At 50.7% G+C, this 21,282-nt stretch overlaps 1 protein-coding gene across 8 annotated transcripts in view; it reads right to left on the reverse strand.

The window, feature by feature from the left end:
• The window catches only part of pam (peptidylglycine alpha-amidating monooxygenase), a 45,823-nt gene that overhangs the window by 17,905 nt on the left and 6,636 nt on the right, over positions 1-21,282 (reverse strand). For 5 of the 8 annotated variants that reach the window (XM_077019680.1, XM_077019672.1, XM_077019675.1 and 2 more), the window contains exons 2-14: positions 19,772-20,452; positions 19,408-19,528; positions 16,856-16,913; positions 13,273-13,360; positions 11,258-11,349; positions 10,783-10,866; positions 9,871-9,919; positions 8,558-8,625; positions 8,210-8,290; positions 8,042-8,118; positions 5,845-5,948; positions 4,731-4,924; positions 4,533-4,595 (exon numbers count right to left, since the gene is read on the reverse strand). In XM_077019680.1, coding sequence (XP_076875795.1) covers positions 4,533-4,595; positions 4,731-4,924; positions 5,845-5,948; positions 8,042-8,118; positions 8,210-8,290; positions 8,558-8,625; positions 9,871-9,919; positions 10,783-10,866; positions 11,258-11,349; positions 13,273-13,360; positions 16,856-16,913; positions 19,408-19,528; positions 19,772-19,854 — 1,162 coding nt within the window. In that variant the 5' untranslated portion in view covers positions 19,855-20,452. The remainder of the gene's footprint in view (positions 1-4,532; positions 4,596-4,730; positions 4,925-5,844; positions 5,949-8,041; positions 8,119-8,209; positions 8,291-8,557; positions 8,626-9,870; positions 9,920-10,782; positions 10,867-11,257; positions 11,350-13,272; positions 13,361-16,855; positions 16,914-19,407; positions 19,529-19,771; positions 20,453-21,282) is intronic. The other 3 variants (XM_077019676.1, XM_077019679.1, XM_077019678.1) reach the window with 1 other exon arrangement.

A 21,282-nucleotide genomic window follows, 5' to 3' on the forward strand; every position in this document is an offset into this window, starting at 1 on the left:
GCATCCTATTATCAATATAGTTTCTCACAAGAAAAAAACAAACAAACATTAAATGCTTTTAAGATATAATATTCCATGTGGTAACACCTATCCATAATAATGCCATTTTAAGCTACAGTGAGGTAAATCACCTCGAAACATTGCACCATATCATCAAAACCATGATCCTTGGCGTCGGAGGCAGATTAGGCTTGGCTGATTTATGGATCTTCCGCGGCAGAACGGCTCAGCGTGTTAGCTTACAGCGCAGACTGTTGAGACAATGTAATGGGAGGAGGAGAGAGCTTCCCTGCCTGTATGGAATTTGCAGAATTGCGACCCTCGAAGGGGAGATGGGGGGATGGGAGGATGAGGTGCCCCCCCCCCCCCCCCCCCTCACACACTCATAATACAGTTCAGTGAAAAAATCCTGAACCATATGAGCACAAAAGACTTGGGGAGACTGATTGTGTGGGCAAGGTCACAGCAGTGCACGGGGGATTAGTAACGTACTTACTGCTTATTGCAGCATGCACATGACTCAGCGTAGCCCGAAACACAAACACACTGGGTGTGCGTGGTGAGAGATCAGGGAACTAAACGACAACAGTGATATGGGCTTAAACGTCTCGCTCAACGTGCCAAGAGGCCGTTTTCATCCTTCTTCGTCCTCCTATTGTGTGTGCTGTCTGCACTACAGACCGGAGAGAGTAGAGGTGCCGCAGTGGTCATAGTGTCGTCGTGCCCCACCACTAAAGCCTGGGTGCTCCAAAGCGGCGGGTCCAGGCAGCAGCACCGAGCACTGGGCCTCATGATCCGGCAGACACCAGCTGGTACTGGGGCTTTCAGCTCCAGTCCTTATTGCTCCTGGATAGGACGGGCTTGATAATGAGCCCATGAGCCGGATCAAGTGTGCTAGGTCAGGGCAGGGCAGTGGAGCGGAGATGAACGGTGTCATGGGGAGAAGGGCACTTCGTGGGGGGGGGGTGTCATAGGGAGAAGGGCTCTCCCTCAGAGGGGAGAGGTTACCCTGAACACCACAGAATGGCGTCGACGGCCTAGAAGTCTTTTTTCCCCCCAAAATGTTTCAGTTTTATATAATGAAAATTTTACATGAAGTACATATCAGGCATGAAAATGGGTCAGGGGTTAAAAAGGTGAGAAGACCGGGGGGCGGGGCATGTGACGTCATGGGGATACGGCGACGGGGCGTTGACATGTGACGTCATGGGTATACTGCGACGGGGGTGGGGGGGGGGGGGGTTTGGGAGTGGCTGCTGGTGTACGGGGATACAGCGACAGGTGATGCCAAATATTACGGAGCTCGTAAGGTGACGTCATGTAAAAAATATAATAACGCGTGGCCACGACTTACTAACGCGTGCGAACAAGATAATTAAGTATTACTTTATATAAGGCCAGGTTTACCTTCCTTGGGCAGTCAGTTCGCGAACATCCCTGGGATCTGCTTGCTTTGCTGTGAAAAAATAAACTTTGTTGCCGCGTGTGAAAGGCGACGTTAGTATCTCGTTCCCACGCGTTAATAAGTCGTGGCCACGCGTTATTTATTTATTTTTTACATGATGTCACCTTACGGGCTCCGTAAAATATAGTAAAATCCATTAAAAAAAATGTTTGACTGTCATGTCAATGGATTCAATGTAAACGCAAGAAGCCGCTTTCGCCATTCCGGATGGCTCAGTCAAAACCATTACGTCTTAATGAACCAATACATACATCAGCGGCGAAAATTATTGTAAAAATACCAGGTTTACGTGTTTTTATTTTCTAACATGAGCTAAAGCACAGAGTAGACTCAAACGACAAGAGTTTACAACTTCATCTTCAACCTTTTCAGCCCTGGTGCGAATGTGATCCTCACACGTCCCTGGATTCACCAGTTACAACTACAGACACACTAGAAAAAAATCTTGTTTCTTATTTTATGTCACCGTTAACTACACGGGGTTGACGCGAACTTAAATAGGTAGATAGATGGGCCTATTATCACAAGAGCTTGTGGTTAGATCTGACAGTGTTCAACGCTGTAGCGAACGGCAGTAACTTTGTTTTACCCCAAAAAAACAAAAAACTCATCGGATCTACACGATTCACGTAGGTCACCCTTTTCAACTTCAAAACGGCGAATTTCGCCGAAAGGTGACAGATTTTCATGCCTGGACATATTTTTTTATTCTAGATACAACAAAAGAAGGTTTGTATATAAAAATATAAAAAAATATAAAACAGAATTTGATTATTTATTTAGTTTTTTTTAAATACTGCTTTACATTATTAAAGTGGAAAACTGTTACAATTTGAAAATAGTAAATCTGTCAACCAAAACTCTCAGCATTAATAAACAAATACTTCAAATTCTGAAAAATTTAATATATTTTAGGGGGACTTTCTGAAGTATGAAGAATCACAGTATTAATTCAGTCTCAAGTCTTTTAAAGTAGTGTGAAGTATGATCATAGCCAAACATTTGATTATTTTCATTAAACACACATGCCTCTAGTAATCGACTTGAATGTCAAACACTTCCTGCCTTATTAAAGTACATAACAGTGAGGAAGCAGACACTGTTTTGACTAAAGCTCCTATTGCTGCTATCAAAGCTCAGCATTCACACCTATGTAACGTATGTTATTCATAACAGATAGCAGAACACTGCACTGCTCTAAACACGACTAACACCAAGGAATTGTTCTTCTATTTGGTCTGCTTGTTAGCAGGTCACTTCAACATGTCCCTGACCTGCTAATGTCTCTAGCTGAACTACACAGCTGAGCAGGCAGTCTGCCGGCCAGCCCGGGTCCTGCAGGGATATCACCCCAGGGAAGTGCCAGGTGTGTGAGAAAATGTTCAGCAGGTATTATTCCACGGAGACGTGGCTCTGCATCCCACTTCCACACGTTTCCACGTTTCACACGTGTGTGTGTGTGTGTGAAATCAGTTAAATTCACCACGACTCTGTGAAAACATTGGCCTTGTACATTCTCTTAGAGAGTCATACAGCGAACATGGAGGGGCTTGTTCGTCATTTCTATAATAATGGGAAAGTCACTCATGCCTCGTGGTGGGCTGTAATGTCAGTAATGACAGCTACAGTCGTTTAGCTGTTATAATAACCGAGCCAGACTCCGGACGGGCTCCCTCTCTCACCACGGTTCAGTGGTGCTTGCTGTCCTGACGTGGTGATGCATTCGCAGCAGGAGAATGGGAGTGCTCCTTAGGGACGTGGGGGGTTTACTAGTTACTGCTTCTACAGCCTGGTGACATCTTACACACCCTACAGGCTGAAAACCGCTCCAGCCCACTTCATAACTGTAAGTGTCGGCATGTTCCCGGCCCTCAGACACGTGCTGCTCCGGCAACAACCATGTTCAGACACCTGCTGTCGGTTTTTTTTACCACAGATGAGATGAATGGAGCGAGGAGGTCTAATCCCCATATATAATTAAAGACAATATTAAGCCACTTATTCAGAATTCCAAGGTCATCCATGCACATTTTAATTATTATTATTATTATTATTATTAATATTGTTGTTGTTATACTACTACAACTATACTATACTACTAAGCAAACCTCGTAGTTGTGAGGATCATGTTTCTTTTCTCCTGCTCTCATTTAGAGTCCGATAGTGGAGTCCTCTCCTTGAGCCCTTCTGACCCATTAGGAGGGAGCAGTCAGAAGTTCTCTGTGGTGCTGATTAGTACAGTGAGGGTGTGTGCCGGGCCTGCTGTGAGCCCGCAGCGGGCCTGCCAGGATTAAAGGCTCTGAAACCATCTCTAATAAAGCAGTGCACAATGCAGACGCAACTTCAAAGCACTCGACCCCCCCCGCCCCCCCCCTCTATATTCCCTTCAGCGCCATATCTAGTTCATTTGGGGGGGGGGGGGGGGGGTGTTGCTGAGCGAGACGGAGATGGCAGGGGCTTCTCACAGGATGAGTGAGAGAGGAATAGAGAGAGAAAGACAGAGAGAGGAAGGAATGAAAGCAAGCACATATCCCCTGGTCTCACTTTCGCGTGCTGGAAGTGGAGCGTCCGCGGCCCCGGAAGCCCGACGCACCGTTAGGTTTAAGGAGGCTTAGAGTCAGCGTGACACAAATGTGTCACGATTCAGCTTGGAGTAAGAACAACAGATGAAAGGAGAAAGTCCTCGGGGAGGATCCAGGCAACCTCGCTCAAGAGACCGGCCGGGAGCGGTTACCACAGCAACGCTGCTTCAAACGCCAACCTCGGGCCGTGAGACGTGACGTCTCCGATCACTTAAACACTGTTTAGGCTCAGTCGCCCCCAAACACACACGGGCAGAAGCTCAGAGTAACCAGAAACACTGAAGAGGTGGTAGGGGCCAGACTAGGGTAGAATAATCACAATAGAACAACGGTATCAGGTCTTTTTTAATTGTGCTGTGCGATGTGAGATGCTCTACGCGGCTTTCGTTTCCAGACTGTGTGCTGAGAGGCTTCTGTATGTGACACGGAGCATAATCATGCGTTTCTAGAGCAGTCTCGCTGCCGTTCTCTTGGAGACGACTCACCCTGATCCGGAGCCTCGTCCTCGTCTCTCTTGGGCTGTTCGAGCTCCGAGTCCCCCTCACCGTCTTGAGAAGGAAAAAAAAAACAAAAACAAACCATCAAACAACCCGAGAAATGAGCTGGCCTCACTCTTAATGGGATCAGTGCAGGAGTGATCAACGGACATGAATCAGCCCCGTCACGTGTGACGTACGCCGTACCTCCGTGGGCCGGGCCGTGCACCATGGACATGAGCTGGTCGGGGCTGACGGGGACGGGCACGTTGGCCTCGGCCGGGATGCCTCTGAACAGGGCGCTGCTGCCGTGCTCCATGCAGTCCATGTAAGGCACGGCATGCTTGTAGTCCATGTAGTACATCATGTAGAAATTACACATCTCGTCGCTGGAGGTCCCTCTGGGAGAGACAAGGGGATGGACGCTGGTCACAGGTATGCTTTGGTGCGGCCGGGGTCATGGGGTCAGGGTCATGGCACCGGGGTCGGTGAAATCCGCATCACTTGTTTTATGACCTGTTCATTTCGACAGAGAGCCATGAACTGGATCGCGTGAGTGTTTTACAGGATTCTTCGATTTCCTCATCCTGCACGTGGGTGCACGTGTGAACGGGGACAGGCCCCTCCCCCTACCAATCCCTTAATTGCCATGGCAACATGAGTGACGCATGTAACACACACATGCACGTACACCCAGAAAGACTTGAAGAAAATCATTAAAAAATGCAAGTTACCCTGGAGACAACCGAACACCCTGGTTTTTTTTCCTTGTTTGTAAGTCTTCAGAGCATGTACACACACACACACACACACACACACACACACACACACACACACACACACACACACACACACACCCAAACAAAATCACAAATACAATCGCAGTAGCCAAATAAGAGCAGTGACAGATAGCCTCGCTGGGTGAGCCAGCCAGAGACACTCATGGCTGTCTGACAAAAGCCTGGCTACTGTGTCTCGGAACAGGACAGCAACAGCATGTAAATAGAGCAAAGGAGTCGGGGGGTGGGGGGGATTACCACTAACCATCACTAGCACGTTCACACACATCACACTGAAACCACAAACCACTCTACTCCAACAACACCACTCACGTTTCCATCTCCTGTACGGGGCAAGACGTGTCAGTAATGACAAGAGCGGGTTAAACGGCTCTACGGGCTGAGCCGTCACGTGGGGCCCCTACGTTAATCCAGCCGAGACTCCACATCTCAGTTACGCCCTCTGACGTGCTGCTACCACAGCCGATAAAGCGGCAGCAGGAATACGGCGCTAGGACGGAGCTGGATGGACGTGCGCTCACCCGATTCGCGTTTTGCCGCTGCGGCCTTCTCCGGTGAACACACAGCGTGCGGCCAGCGTGTCTCCGTACCTCACGTCCACGGCGTTGCTCACTGAATAAAAGGCCTGTGACACACACACACACACACACAGTTACGAATTACCGGTACAGCAACGTCACCAGTAAATAAGCACAGGGCGCCTCCACACACTTCACTGGGTTCGTCTCGCGATGCCCTTACCATCCAGACGTCTAAACCAGTCAGGACTGGGCACATAAACAGCTGAAAGTGCAGGGGGAAATGCCTGTAAATAATCTGTTAGGATGCTAATTCAATCACAGGTGTGTGATGCAACACAGCGTTTTATAAACTGAACTAGGGGGGAAGAAAAAACAAATCTTAGGTAAAGCAATTTCATGGTTGAGATGAAATTAATTTAAGAACCTGGAGTAGAAACTGTAAGTGCTTTTGTATTGTTGGAATCAAGGCTCCGTTTAAAAAAATATATATCCCGGCTCAGGCAGCCGAGTAAAGCCGCAGAATCCCGGGAGGCAGGGACGGTGAGCACTAGTAGGTGTTGCAGGGATATAAATATTTCTAGACAGCTATACACATCCTGTTCAGAAAACATAAGTGAGAGGTTTTCTTCATGAAGTCAACCATATTTCTTCACCGCAGAAACATTGAGCCATTTTGGACGGAGGCTCTGGGACGGAGGTGCAGAACCGTTCTCTGGACACCTCTCAAATGTTTTACTGTCTCTGTCCTTTTATTATAGTAACTCTGCCGTTACTCCCATAAGAGGTTTAAATATACATATTCATACACATACACAAAGGTGTGGTATGCTGCCGTTGCAGAATCAAGAATCTTTTCCAAACTCCGCTTTTTGTTATGGCCACGATTGCAGTTCTGGTGTTAAATGGACTCAAGGCTACTGAAAATGTAAAATGCTCTACAAAAGCACTCATCAAGCTCAAAAATAAACAAAGCATAGAAACTCGAACGCAGCTACGGTACGAGACGTCCAAGACAGAAGCAGTGCTCTCCAGGGTCCATGCTTAGCGGCGTGTTGCTAGCAGGATCAGGAGGTTGACCTGCGGAGGTGTGAGGACTGGGTCAGGGCACAGCCTCGGTCCAAGGACCGCTAGCAGCTCCAGGGCACACAAACGCCACCTTAATCAGATCCCTTTGTCTCCTTTCTGTCTCCTTCACCCACTCCCACCCTCTTTTCTCCTGATTTGACTTTGAAATGTAACAGAGACACAGGAACAGCATGTGCATAAATGGAGAAGCTACCAGAAACATGATCTCACCTCCGCCCCTCCCCTTCATGCCCCCGCCCCATCCCCCCAAAAAATTACATTAAAACCTCAAAGCACCTCAAAGCTTATTTGATTAAGGAAAAGGCTGGGGGTGAGGGGGTAAAAACTGATTCCAGTGCAGTGAGGGCTTTAATATCTTGCCAAAACCGAACATTTCTGTCAGGCCCGTTCTGTCAGAGCAGCAGAATTATTGATAATTCCATCCAGCTTCTCACAAGCTGTTGGCGTTGCTTATCGGCAGGCCAGACGACTCGTATCTCCCTCACATGAGCAGCAGCAGAGCGGTCATGGAAACCTGCGTGTGGCCGGCTGATGACATTTACCAAGCGGGCTCCCGCCGCGGCGATGTTGATCGTTCGAGTGCATCAACACTAGGACGTTATTTAAAAATGTCGCCGGTGTTTACCCTGCAGGAACACACCCCGCAGCCAATCACAATAAAGGAGTCGTGCATACACATAGATCAGTGCTTGTTCGTCCGGGCAAAGATCTCGTGCATGGCAGGAAGAACAACCCCCCCCCCCCCCCCCCCCCCCCCCCCACCCTCATGTCCGTGGGCTGGGATGGGACGTGTTCTGAATGCCTGGCCGGCAATAGGAACGAGGCGTCTTCTGATCCCTTTAATGTTCTGAAGAGCTTAGAGGCAAGCTTCGGCACTGCGGGCGACGCCCCCCTGCTGAGGCGGAGCTGCAGCGCTACGTGGGAGTGCGCGTGTGACTCTCCAGCCCAGCCCGTGCACGTGACTTTAATCACGACCTTCAACTTAGGGACACGTGCCGTCTACCACAGGAGGAGGTGGCATGCGTACGCGAGTCAGAGACTGGAAGTGTGTGGGGGGGGTACAGTCACACGCAGCGGGGAACAGGAAGGGGGCGTGTCCACGGAGCACTACCTGTGGTAACTGTGGGGACTGTCGACCAATCAGTGTCCACTGCCCATTTCGGATTCTGTAACCACTCACGACTTTACCTGATAAACAAACACAAAATGCGTTGTGAGGGAAGAGTGACAATTACACATTCAAAACAAACCAACATCCTGTCTTAACCGAGCAACTCACCAAGGCGATGTGTGTGGGTCCTGAAGGCAAATGGGTACATCGGGTATGACGAGTAAGTGCAAGCGATGTCTGCATTGGTAACTGCCAAGAAACAAAAACAACACGCCACGATGAGTAAGTGATTCTTCCCACCCGCACAACCAGCTTCCCCAAGATCTCGGCCCAGAAACAAGTCAGGGCCCGCACACGGAGGCGAGCGCCACGGAGCCACCGGCACACGTGCCCACTCCTGCTGCCTCCTTCCCAGGAGCCGCGTGAGATTAAGGAGGTGTCGAGTGGTTTCTCCCTCCGAGGGCCTGCCACAGCGGCGTTGCCAGTGTGGGATTGGCCGACGCCTTCTCGTCTTACCTGCCTTTCCTGGAGGGATGACTGTATCCACGGACATCATCAGATACATGCCAGCAACAAAGGGCTGTCTGCAGGGAAGACACAAGTAGATCTCAGATACGCTGCCTCTAGCCTCTCAGCATCAGATAGCTGAAGAAGAGCAGATGTGTTCCCTGATGAAGGTTCATTCATGTTCTCCAGGAGCCTGAGTGTGTCGCTGTGTGATACTGCCGTGTCAGGATACGCTGGCTGGTTACTCAGAGCCGTCTGCAGATGGATCTGTTCGGCTCTGTTAATTCGTTTTCCATCTCACGGGTTTCTAAGAGGCTCGCTGCAGAGCCGGCGTTTGGAGCCACAGGTGTGCCGACACGTAGCAGCGGGATTTCTGTTCATTCCTCTGCGCTCTCTGAATGGGCAGGCCTTCAGCATACAAGCACACACATGCACACACGCTCACACTTATTCTTACATACCCATTCAGACACACAACACTCTCTCTCTCTCTCTCTCTCTCTCTCACACACACACACACACACACACACACACACACACACACACACACACACACACAGCGATTTCTGGCTGCATCTATCAGCCTTGTGCCCCCATCACTCACAGGCACCAACGACACACAGGGGGCCCCAGGCGGCCCGTCGAACACCGATCAATGACCTGTTTCAAAAACATAATCTTGCGCCAACTCTGCATTCAATGCCACTGCCAATCAATTATGGGCCCGCCCTCCCAATTATGGGCCCGCCCTCCCCTCATCACGTGGGTTTTTAAAACTGCCCCATTCCGTTGCAGAAATGGGTGTCGGCATTGCGTGTGGGCCGGGCCGCCGTCACGGTGTTGCCGTGGACTAATCAAGCTCCTGCAGCAAACTTGTAGTGCGGTGCACCTAGTTATCCGGCGATATCAATGATCGAGCACTTTAGAACCTTCATTTAGCTTCTCGGCGTTGAATCGCGTGCGCTCGCAGTGCTGCTCACGGCTCATTTCCACCAGGAACGTCGATTTACTGCCGCGTCACAACAAACGCACGCAAGGGTCATAGTTAAGCAACACGATTGTTCTAAAGTAACCTTAGTTGGATGGATCTAATGGCTGACGCGGCTTCAGTCAAAATGAATGAGTGGCTTTGGAAGGAAAACAAGCGCATAAATGAATCAAATTCTGAAGTTTACTCAGCCCATTACCACATGCAATTAAACTTGGATGAACAAAAGAAGGACAGCCAAAGCCAGAGAGGGTTTTGGAGTAGAGAAGCAATCATTACAAACAGTTAAAACTAAAAAATAAAAATAAAAAAGAAGCAAGGATGGAAAACTTACGGTTTGGAAGTCATTCGTAGAGTAAGTCCTGAGCAGTCTCTATGGTGATCTAGAACAGAGACAAAGTACTGTGAGCCCGAGCCATTTGTCTTAGTTCTTGCAATCCAAAAGGCAAAAAATATATATATCACTGCTTATCACTGCTTTGACTTTAACAGAACAACATGTGCACTGAAACAGCACACAAAGATGTCAGCAGCTGCGTAGATCTGACTGGTGGCCTCAGCAGAAACAAGCCAGCCCCTCACAGGACGCAGCAAGAGAGAACTCACATCCTTTGAAGTAAGAGACGGGCAGGTGGGGAAATAACGAGAGGGTCAATAGTTTTGTCCCCAAAATAGGCAGTTATGCAGAGGGCATTTTCTTAAATTACAGTGTTCAGGCCATTAGGCAAACAGGAGTGACACACTGTGTAAAACGCCGTAAAACGCTGAGAGCCAACAGAAGCTTCTCTGGAGATGTTGTCCCACACCAGATCTCCTCACGCCTTTAACACACACCACAGAATCAAACACGTGTCTTCTGTTGGCCGTGTGCTAGCCCAGGGCATACTGCCACAGTTACTGTTGCCTCAAAAGGTTAGTAGAAGAATCCGTTACCATGGACCAATAAGCTCTTGAAGCATTAAAGGTGCCACTTCCTATCACATAATGCAGAGAAATGAGAGGAAAACAAACCAGCAGAAACTGAAACTTTCCAGGTCATTACTGTTGAACATAAAACCCACCATTATATCTCTGAAAGGATAAATGAGAACAGTGAACAAACTCAGTGAGAATGAGAATGTGACCAATTACACACTGGTTTAACATCTTTGCTGCTAACTTTGTTTCATCACCAGATCAGACCGCTGGGCCACGAGACTACCTCTAAAAAGCCTACCTCTAAAAAGCCTACCTCTAAAAAGCCTACCTCTAAAGCTGTTGACATCGCCATAGTGAAGTTGCAGCACAAAGTAGGTGATCTGGGTATCTCCTCCAACCTTAAAGCCAACGTCTGAAAAGGAGAGGAGAGAGAGTTCAAAATGATGCACCATGGGGAAAGCATGAGAGAGTAAAATAATAAAAATGACAGGAGAAGAGAGAACAGAGAGAAAGAGAAGGTCAGAGAGAGAGAGAGAGAGAGAGAGAGATGGGGGGACAGGGGGAGTAGATGAGGATTACTCGGGTCTGCTTTTATTTGTAGACAAGTTGAAGAGGTGAATGGGAGGAGAGCTACTGCAGTGTCCCAGGGTAAACCCTGGGCTTAAGGATCCGGCTGCTATGGGAAACAGTGCAAGGAGAAGTTACAAAGAAGCTAGGAGAGGGAAGGAGGGAGAGGAGAGGGAGAGAGACAGGCAGAGAGAGAGAGAGAGAGAGAAAGAGAGGGGAGAGAGAGAGAGAAAAACCTTTAGGGAGATTGGTGGGTGGAGCATTCCTGGCCCAGGCATACATGATCTTGGCCTCATCCCGACAGGTGCCCTGCTCTGTTCCACAATCCCTGAGCAAACAAAGACACACACACACACACACACACACACACACACACACACACACACACACACACACACACACACTCAATACAACCCCCTTGCAGCTGCCCTCTTTATTCATCTCATATCAGTGACGCACGCCAACTCCACTGTACTAATGTCAGTGTAAATAAATACAGTGATGATGCAGGTAGTTTACTTCAGGGGATAGAAACGCCGTTGATCAGCTCTCTGGTCTTATCAGACTCCAGCGCTCCTGATACATATTTGCTTTAGACATAGAAATCTGTAGTTTTGTCAGACCAGGAAAGAAGATTCTGGAAAGTGGTCTTTACAGGATACTCAGCCCAGAGATTCAGCGATTCTGTCTGCGATTACGCATCATCCCGACAGCTCAATCATAACATCAAACCTCAAGCTTTTTCCAAGCTTGACCACATCCATCTGAACTGGTCACAGTTGAAGCGCTGCAGTATAATCACGAAACCACGGCACTTCAGAGGTTCATCTTTTTGTTAAAATATATACCACACGGTGGTGCAATTTGAAACCATGTTTATCCCCTTCCTGTGTAGATCAGTGAAAGCATCCCTCTTGGTTTTTTAAATGAAGCATTTCCGCACGCCCGCTGTATCGATCCGACCTGCCCAGACAGCTACAGCGTCACCCTCTGCTGTCTTTCTACCTCACACTGTAGATTTGTTTGGTGCGAGAGTGAATCACATGAGTCTGGCCTATTTCTCATAGCCCCTCCCACCCTGTAAAACTCAACTCCACCAACCCCCCCCCCCCCCAACACTGCCAGCCTCACCCCCACCCACACCCCCCACCCCTCTGACACCTGCAGTGGGTCTTTGATTTCGGGGGCCTGGCGGGCAGGTTGCAGCCTCTCCCCGCGTTGCCATGTGGAGGAGAGTTGAGGGGGGCGGGGCTTATCCAGGCAGATAAGTTCTTGATGATAACCCGAACGGGTCGCTGGCTCGGAAGGGCTGAGACGGTCCGTCCGAAGAGTCTGGGGCCGCATGTGCGCCGAGAAACATACATTTGATCCTTGTGGGTAAGAAAAGAGCTTCCATTTCCGTTTGAGTGGTGAGTCCAGCGTGGGAAACGCCCACAGGCTCTGTGCTGCAGTCTCATTGGTCCGTTGGCCGCGAGACCTTTGTTTTCCTCTTCAGCGTGATACCGTGGCCTGAAACTCGGGATTTGACTGATGTTCCATTTGTGTCTCTTATCACACAGGCCAAAGCCAAGAGCCCCGGACAGGAGGGTTGGGGGGGGCGGGGCCAATACCCAACCGTCCCCGCTCCCGACCCCACGGGTCAGCTCGGAGAATCCCCGTTGTCAAGGTGCCGGTGGTTGCCGTGGTAACAGGTGGGTTTATTCGAGAGCGTCTTGTGATGTCTCCCTCTCTCTCCCTCACACACACTCTCTCTCTCTCCCATGCTCTTTCCCTCACACTCCCCCTCCCCCCACTTCTCTCTCTCCCCATATCGCTCTCTCTCTCTCTCTCTCTCTCTCTCTCTCTCTCTCTCTCTCTCTCTCTCTCTCTCTCTCTGGGGATGCAGTAGTCATCCCACGCATTAACTGCTTCTGTAATGCAGCATAACCAAGCGGGCTGCTTGATGTTCTAAATGGTACAACACTGACATTTCCTGCGCATGCCTCAACAGACCCGTGTGTTTTGTCTAGCAGCCCGCAATGATACGTTTGCTCCATTTGTTTGTGTAATTTGTAAATGCTTTTCTCCCCCCCCCCCCCCCCCCTCCCCCCCTCTCTCTCTCCCAAATAGATAAATTAAGGTCAACAGGGCTGTTTATCAGGCCCGGTTACTTGAAAATGGCAAATCCATTCATCCAAGCCCTTCAAATAAAGACCTGTAATGTTTGTAAACCATTCAGCGTTGAGGACGTCGGTGTGTGCGAGGCACCTACCAGTGGCCTTTGGTGGAGTAGGGAGCCCTGCAGCCGTACAGCAGCATGTGGTGGGTGGTGTCCATGGAGGCGTGGGGCACAAAGTCCACTGCAAACAGAGACAGGCTCACGTTAGCGGTCCGCTCCGACACGCAACAACGTGCTAGTGCGCCGCTCAGACTCGCCCAGCATACAAACAGCGAATAGCTAATTGGATTTGGGAAATAAAAGAAGCATGGCTGTGGCCTTCAAGGGCATTAAAGACAAAACTAAGAAAATGTCATTACACATGAAATGATTAGAGTTTAGGAGTTCCATTAAATAACCCTACTGGGAACAGCTGTGGCTAGAAGGCCAGACGAACGGAACCGAGACGTGGGACCGTGGCAGCCAACCCGTGACGAAGCACGCATCCACCGAGCCCGGCCGCTGTTTACACCCAGAGTTGCATTGGAGTCGGTCCATCTCGAGGAGAGCCAGACCGACACCCCCAGGAGCCGCCGCTCTCGCTGGCAAGCTTAATTGAGTTATGAATAATGGATGGGCTCGTCTGATTGACAGCCGAGACTGGGCCGAGCAAGGAAACCCTGTGATAACCGTCTGGTCCGGTCCTGGCCCCTGCTTGCCGAGCTCTTGGTAGGAGCAGAGTGGCCTTTTAGCTCAAACGACATTCGGCAAAACGGTTTTTCGGGTTTTTAATATTTAATGCATTTTCAATCGATCTGGACCAAGTGCCTCATGGGACCTCTGTAATATGAAAGGAGCAGTGGGTGACACTCCATCCACAATCGTTAGAATTGAGCAGAATCAACTCCTACACAGAGCATCAACACACACGGTCCCACCAAGCAGGACTGCAGTGAGATACTGGGAACGCTGAGAGATATTTGACATGGGCTGCGATCCCAAATCAGCCTCCCTGTTAAAAAAACACACAGGGTTAGAGACTTCCTGGTCTTGTTGCCAATCTCTGTGCATAGTCAACAGCAGTTTCAAGTGTGTGTGCGTGCGTGCGTGCGTGTGTGTGTGTGCGTGCGTGTCTCTCTCTCTCTCTCTCCCTCTCTCTCTCTCTCCCTCTCTGTCTGTCTGTCTGTCTGCATGTCTGTCTGCCTGTCTTTCTTTGTCTCTTTCTCTCCCTCTCTCTCTACACACAACACACACGCATCATCACTCAGTTCTTGGCAAGAGCCACAGGAAATGAAGTAGAAAAAAGTCTCTGATATTAATCATGGCTCTGTAGCAAGATCTTAGTTCCTGCCTAGAACACTACAGAGGGTTATCCAGAGATGATAGAGTAATTACTTGTAAAAACTCCTTACAAAACACACACTCTCTCTCTCACACACACACACACACACACACGACACACACACAGGCATGGCAGAAAGCAGAGCAGGGCCATCTGTGTGACTGGCTGCCTCCGTTGGCTAATATCAATGCTCTATTTAGTCGCCTCACTGAGCAACCTTAGTGCAGGCTCATGTGCCTGTGAAGAGCCTCTGATTGGCTTTCTGGATCACAGGGCCACAGTCACAGTGCTGGAATCCACTCAGCAGCCGAGCCCAACACAGCACCCAGAATGCACCTCTGATTTGATAAGGGCGATAAGTGCCTGAACATCTAGGGAATCACAGCACAACAACAGAGCTTTTGCACAAACGCCCCTCAGGTTGAGGGCTGACGTTTATTCCATTCTGCACAACATTAAACCCAAACGTTCAGCAGTCATGTTCTATTCTTCTGAAGTACATTAAAGTGCTGTATATTCAAGGCATAAAGGTGGGCTGCTTTAAACCGCATGGGGCATCATTATTGGAAGCACTACACACATTATTACTGTACACATACTACGACTGCTACAACTGGAATTTGTTAATTGCAGAATGTACCGCACATAACTGCTTAGCAGTCTGGCCAAGTGCACCGACATTAATGCCGTTGCAAAAGCACCAGGCGCGATTTTGCTTTCAAAGCAAAAAATATGAATATAAGCTGGTGGGAGTTTCCTCAAAGCTAAGCAGAAACAGGAGGCTTGCGGGTGGAGTAATGCACGTTACTGTGCTTGGGTTGTAGCTCGCTGCCTCCATCCGCATGCAATGTCATTCGATTCCATCACACAAGCTGCATATTGCTGACTACACGTGACGGAGGTGGCGACCGGCTCCTGAAGGGTTTCTGGGAAGAGTGGAGCGAGGACAGGCACGACCAAACGATGCCCGCTCACGTCTGTCTGATGGTGACAGACGATGTCTACTCCATAGAGACAAGACACAAACACAAGGCGTATATATCCAAGTACAAGGGTGAGGGCACGTGACCCAAGGAAAGCACGTTTGAGGGTTGTACATGGAGCAGGGGGGTTTATGACAAATGCTTTAAGATCATTTCAGTCTGTACAACACCTTCCAACAAAAGTGACTTGATTAGCTGAATAGAATCTTACGAAATCTTACCAAATTGTAATAAAATTACCCAAATAACATTTCCATAAACTATATTAACTAAATAAGCTACAAAAACGTTTTAATTTAATTAAAATGTTAATTAAAATGAAAAGCAGTTCACAGTGATTATGCTGCGTTAATATGTATATGAGGTACAGTGCAGTCCACAGGAGCACAATGACACAGCTGGTTTGCTGGGCGGACTATGTCTAAAACAGGCCGTCATGTATAAATATTAATTACCTCAAATCCAGACATTCTAATGCATAAACTCACAGATATTCTTTCATTCCTAATCTTGCGTCAGACACTACAGTTCAGCGTCCTGGGCCTGCCAAGCATGTCCACATTGGACAGCTTCCGTTTAAACTAATAATCTCAAACACCCTGAAAGTTTACGCTGTGTTTTCTATTTTGAGGACGAGGTGGTTTTAACGGAGGCTGCGACCCCATCCATCACGCTGACCACTCTAGGCTGGAAGGTGGCGAGTTCCAGGGGAGGCCCTTTAAGGGCGAGCTCGGCCATCGCAGTCAGAGGTGCTGAGAGAGAAGGGGTGTGTGTGTGTGTGTGTGTGTGTGATTTCCGCCTCCTCTACACCACAGCCTGTCCAATCGGATTCAGCAGGGCTGGAGAGCTCCGGGAGGACAGGCGGTACTGTCTGGCCTGGACAAACACACCGTGCGAACCGGAGCGCGTGCGGCGGGAGAAAAGCCATAGTTACCCGTGCGGTTAGGGGTCAGCACGGCACCATGGGAATTCAGTGGCCCCGCTGAACCGCGCAAACACGCGCAACAGGGAAGGCGCAGTGGGGTATATTGAGAAGAGCGTTGCCAAGAGCAACCAGAATCTCATTTTGAAGCACAATATATGGAGATGGGCTGGTGCTTATTCTACAGAGCTGCTTCACCAGGAGATTACACGTTTGCGGATGAACACTGTACAATGCTTTTTCTTCTAAATGAAGATCGTGACATTTCAACGATCAAGTGTCAAGTGAGACACTGAAATACCAACATATCCTGGAGAACTCTGTTAGAAATACATTAAATCATCATCACACAAACCCTCCATGGAACTGCCTCTGTCTTAAGTCGCTACGTTTTTAGTTTGCATGTTTCATACAGAATTCATTTAAAAAGGCAGCTGGTATGTCACTCACCTATATATGCCTCCCTCGACGTGGGCACTGGAACGGACACGCAGTAGTAGGAATCAGACTGCAAAAACAACAACGATGCCACATCATCACACCGCACCTTTCACGAGTGCACGGGCCACCACAGAACCTTCGCCCCGTGGACGCAGGCGTGACGGTGACACCGAGCTTCAACCCTGACGGTACGGGACACATGGTGGTTTTTCTGCACTCGAACATGTTTATTTCACAGCGTGCCCCCCCCCCCCCCTCATCCCCCACATCTGCATGGGTCCGGCAGGACGGTCATGGGCCCGGCAGGACTGGCATGGGCCACCAGCAGGCTCTGGGCTCTGTGCTGTATCTCTAATGCAGCACGCAGGCCAAGTGAAGGCTGGTGACATGATGCAGGCGGGCAGTGCCTCCAGAACCCGCTCCCCTGACCCGGCTTGCATAACATGCCACAAGCGGACTGTATTTCAGCAAGGCGCCAAGACTACGCACTTAATCCAATAACGGAGGTGACAGGCCAGACGCTGCCTAGACCCGGGAGAGTTTTATTCTCCTCTCTCTGTTTATGATCTCCCTCTCACTTTCTCTCTTTGTTTGCTCTCCAACAATATCAGAGCATCTCTCTCTCTCTCTCTCTCTCTCTCTCTCTCTCTTCTCTCTCTCTCTCTCTCTCTCTCTCTCTCTCTCTCTCTCTCTCTCTCTCTCTCTCTCTCTCTCTCCTCTCTCTCTCTCTCTCTCTCTCTCTCTCTCTCTCTCTCTCTCTCTCTCTCTCTCTCTCTCTCTCTCTCTCTCTCTCTCTCTCTCTCTCTCTCTCTCTCTCTCTCTCTCTCTCACACCTCTTCATTGCTAGCTCATTCAGATAAGTCAACGTGCAGCTCCCAAAATAACTTTTTCAACCTCACACCAGGTACGACTCCTGACGGCGCTCGAAGGTGTGTGTCAACGTGCCGGTGCGTGTGTTTAAGGGGGAGAAAATGGCGCTCCCCGAAAACAGCCGTACGGTGACATATTATTAACAAACATGACAGCAAGTCGTTTGCGGTGAAATGCCGTAATTGCTTGGTTCTGGCTGGTGGCTTCTAGCTGTCATCTATCCTTCTGATTTCCTGCTACGGGGGAACATGATTGAATCAATTTGCAAAGGGGCGGAGCCTTCCACTCTGCTATGGCAACAGTGAACTAATGCACTAATACAGGATGAAGTGAAGTAAGTGAAGGCCAGCAGGAGAGGAGGACTTCTTCTTCTGGCCTGGTCTGCTGGGGATCTCTTACGACAAACAACATGAGCGATCCGGTTCTGTAATGCCCGGGCCCAGCGGTACGCAGGCCGGCAGAATTCCCACCTTCAAATTGGTCTTGAAGGCCACCGGCCTGTGATGCAGTCACGGGAACTAAAACCTCAAGTCCGAAACCCGACACGGGTCGTGCGGGAAGCGACCACAGGCTTTTCACAGAGCAACGCCCTCGTGAGCAGGACGCAGTCCGAGCCCGGCTGATCAATAGCTCAATATAAATGAAGCCGACCACTCAGGCTGAAGTCTTGTTTCCTCTACGATATCCACGGCACCCTCCCCCCCCCTCTCTCTCTCTCTCTCTCTCTCTCTCTCTCTCTCTCTATCTCTCCTCTCCCCCTCCCTCCCTCCCTCCCTCCCTGCATGGCCGAGTTATCAGCCAGAACCTGCGATGAATCACTGGCGATGACTCACAGAGCAGCGCTGGGAATAATAATAGCAACACTGCTGCCCACTGCTCAGCTAAAGCGCCCCCCCCCCCCCCCCCCCCCCAACACCCCCCCCCTCCCGGTCCTGCGCACGTCCTGTCCCGCATTCCACACCATCCCAAAGTCCTGCCTCACCGTTTATTTGTGGAGGGAATCTGTGAACCAGGCAAGATGGTCAGGACGTTTTCGTCCTCCGTGCCGACCCGACCCGTCCCCACCTCCACCTCCACCTCCACCCCCACCCCCACCCTCACCTCCACCCCCACCCCCACCTCCACCCTCACCTCCACCCCCACCCTCACCTCCACCCCCACCTCCACCCCCACCCTCACCTCCACCTCCACCCTCACCTCCACCTCCACCTCCACCCTCACCTCCACCCCCACCCTCACCTCACCTCCACCTCCACCCTCACCTCCACCTCCACCCCCACCCTCACCTCCACCTCCACCCCCCACCCCCCACCTCCACCCCCACCCCCACCCTCACCTCCACCTCCACCCCCACCTCCACCCCCACCCTCACCTCCACCTCCACCTCCACCCTCACCTCCACCTCCACCTCCACCCTCACCTCCACCCCCCCACCTCCACCCCCGAGCCACCAGTCCAGCAGGCCAGAGCACTAGCGTGACCAGTGCAAAGCCACCGTGAGCTTTCTGGCATGAACTTTCTCCAGAACTTGGACCTTGAACCTTTTAACACAAGTGTGGAAACAACACACAACATTTTTCAACAGAGTGACTTTTCTCCTTTGAAAATCTTTTCCGTGCAGACTGATTTCTCACACATGTAACGTTTCTGTTTTTAATCAAGAGAAGAACCATCCATGCAAGGCTGCTTACTGCTGTGGGAAGGACCCCTGGCATGCGGATGTCCACGGAGAAGTTGTAGGGGTTGGACATGACGAGGGGTTGTCTGGGCTGGGAGCAGTCGTTGGGGTCAGACCAAGGTGTCTCCTGATACCTAAACAGCAGGACAGTGGGCTGAACCAGCACACATGACCAGGCAGCGTGCTGGGCTAACAGAACACATCACATACACTGGAGCTTGGATCGTTGAGTTCTGTTGAACTGCGATTTACTAGGCAAAAATATTTAACAAATAGCTTTGGTAGCTGCTGTTACAAAAGTCCAGAAAAAGTGAACCAAAGAACATAGTTTCATCTGTTGCAGGCTACTGAGAAAGAGGAAACACAAGATCTCTTACCGTTTGCTCCTGGCCTGTGGACTCATGCTGTGGCTTTGACAGATGACAGCCAGCATAAGCACGCCGCACACCAGGACCCCCATATCTGTCTCTCTCAGTTCGTCTCTCTCTCTCCCTCTCTCTCTCTCTTCCTCTCTGGGAAGGTGGGCACAAAGCCACGCGCTGTGAGCGGGGCGGTGTGGCGGGTTAGCTACGGCCGACTCCTCTCACAGCACGGACCCTGCCCGAGCTTCGTACGGCACGCCTCTCAACCGTTGCTCCCTGCTCGGCTAGGGGGCGTGTCTGCTTCTGCCCTCCCCTTCTGTGTCGAGTCGAACGTCAACCGAGTCCCAGTCCGCCCTTGGGGTCACTTCCTCCTCCTCCTCCTCTGGACTCTCCCTCAGCGAGGTGAGACAGTGGCACGTCCGGGCGTTTTCTTCGCCAGGTGAAGACTGACCATGTGTACGCTGGTGGACGTGTTCAACAGTTTCTGTTACCACCAGGGGAAAAAGAAACAGAGAGAGAGGGGAGAGAGAGAAAGAAAGTGAGAGTGAGAGAGAGTGCATGAAAGACTGAGTGTGTGTGTATGAGAGAGAGAGAGAGAGAGAGAGAGAGAAGGGAGCAGTAGAATGTGCAGCTTCTCAGTCCTCTGAGGTCAGGTGGCACATATCACAGACGCAGGTGTCGGGCTTATGTCAGAACCTGCAGAGACACAATCACAGGAAGGACGAAGAGATGAGGGGGGGGGTGGCCTCGTGAGTGCGGCTCGCTGTAGTTGCAGCTGTGAGTGATTGGGGGGGGTGATGGGGGGGGGGGGGGGGGGGGGTGATGGGGAGAGAGCTGTGGAGCGGTTTCTACAGCGCACCGGATGGCATCCCCCATCCTGCCACTTGTCCTTCATGAAAAATACATAGAGGGGGAATGAAAACGGCACACAAGAGAAGAAGGGGTGAGAGACAGCGGGACAGCTCCCATCACAGCTCCCATCACAGCCCCCATCACAGCTCCCATCACAGCTCCCATCACAGCTCCCCATCACAGCCCCCCCCACAGCTCCATCACAGCCCCCATCACAGCCCCCATCACAGCCCCCATCACAGCCCCCATCACAGCTCCCATCACAGCTCCCCATCACAGCCCCCCCCACAGCTCCCATCACAGCCCCCATCACAGCCCCCATCACAGCCCCCCCATCACAGCTCCCATCACAGCTCCCATCACAGCTCCCCATCACAGCCCCCCCCACAGCTCCCATCACAGCCCCCATCACAGCCCCCATCACAGCCCCCATCACAGCCCCCATCACAGCTCCCATCACAGCCCCCCCATCACAGCCCCCCATCACAGCCCCCATCACAGCTCCCATCACAGCCCCCCATCACAGCCCCCATCACAGCTCCCATCACAGCTCCCATCACAGCCCCCATCACAGCTCCCATCACAGCTCCCATCACAGCTCCCCATCACAGCCCCCCATATCACAGCCCCCCATATCAGCCCCCATCACAGCTCCCATCACAGCTCCCATCACA

Source organism: Brachyhypopomus gauderio, chromosome 10, assembly GCF_052324685.1.
Source record: "Brachyhypopomus gauderio isolate BG-103 chromosome 10, BGAUD_0.2, whole genome shotgun sequence".
Classification (NCBI taxonomy): domain Eukaryota; kingdom Metazoa; phylum Chordata; class Actinopteri; order Gymnotiformes; family Hypopomidae; genus Brachyhypopomus; species Brachyhypopomus gauderio.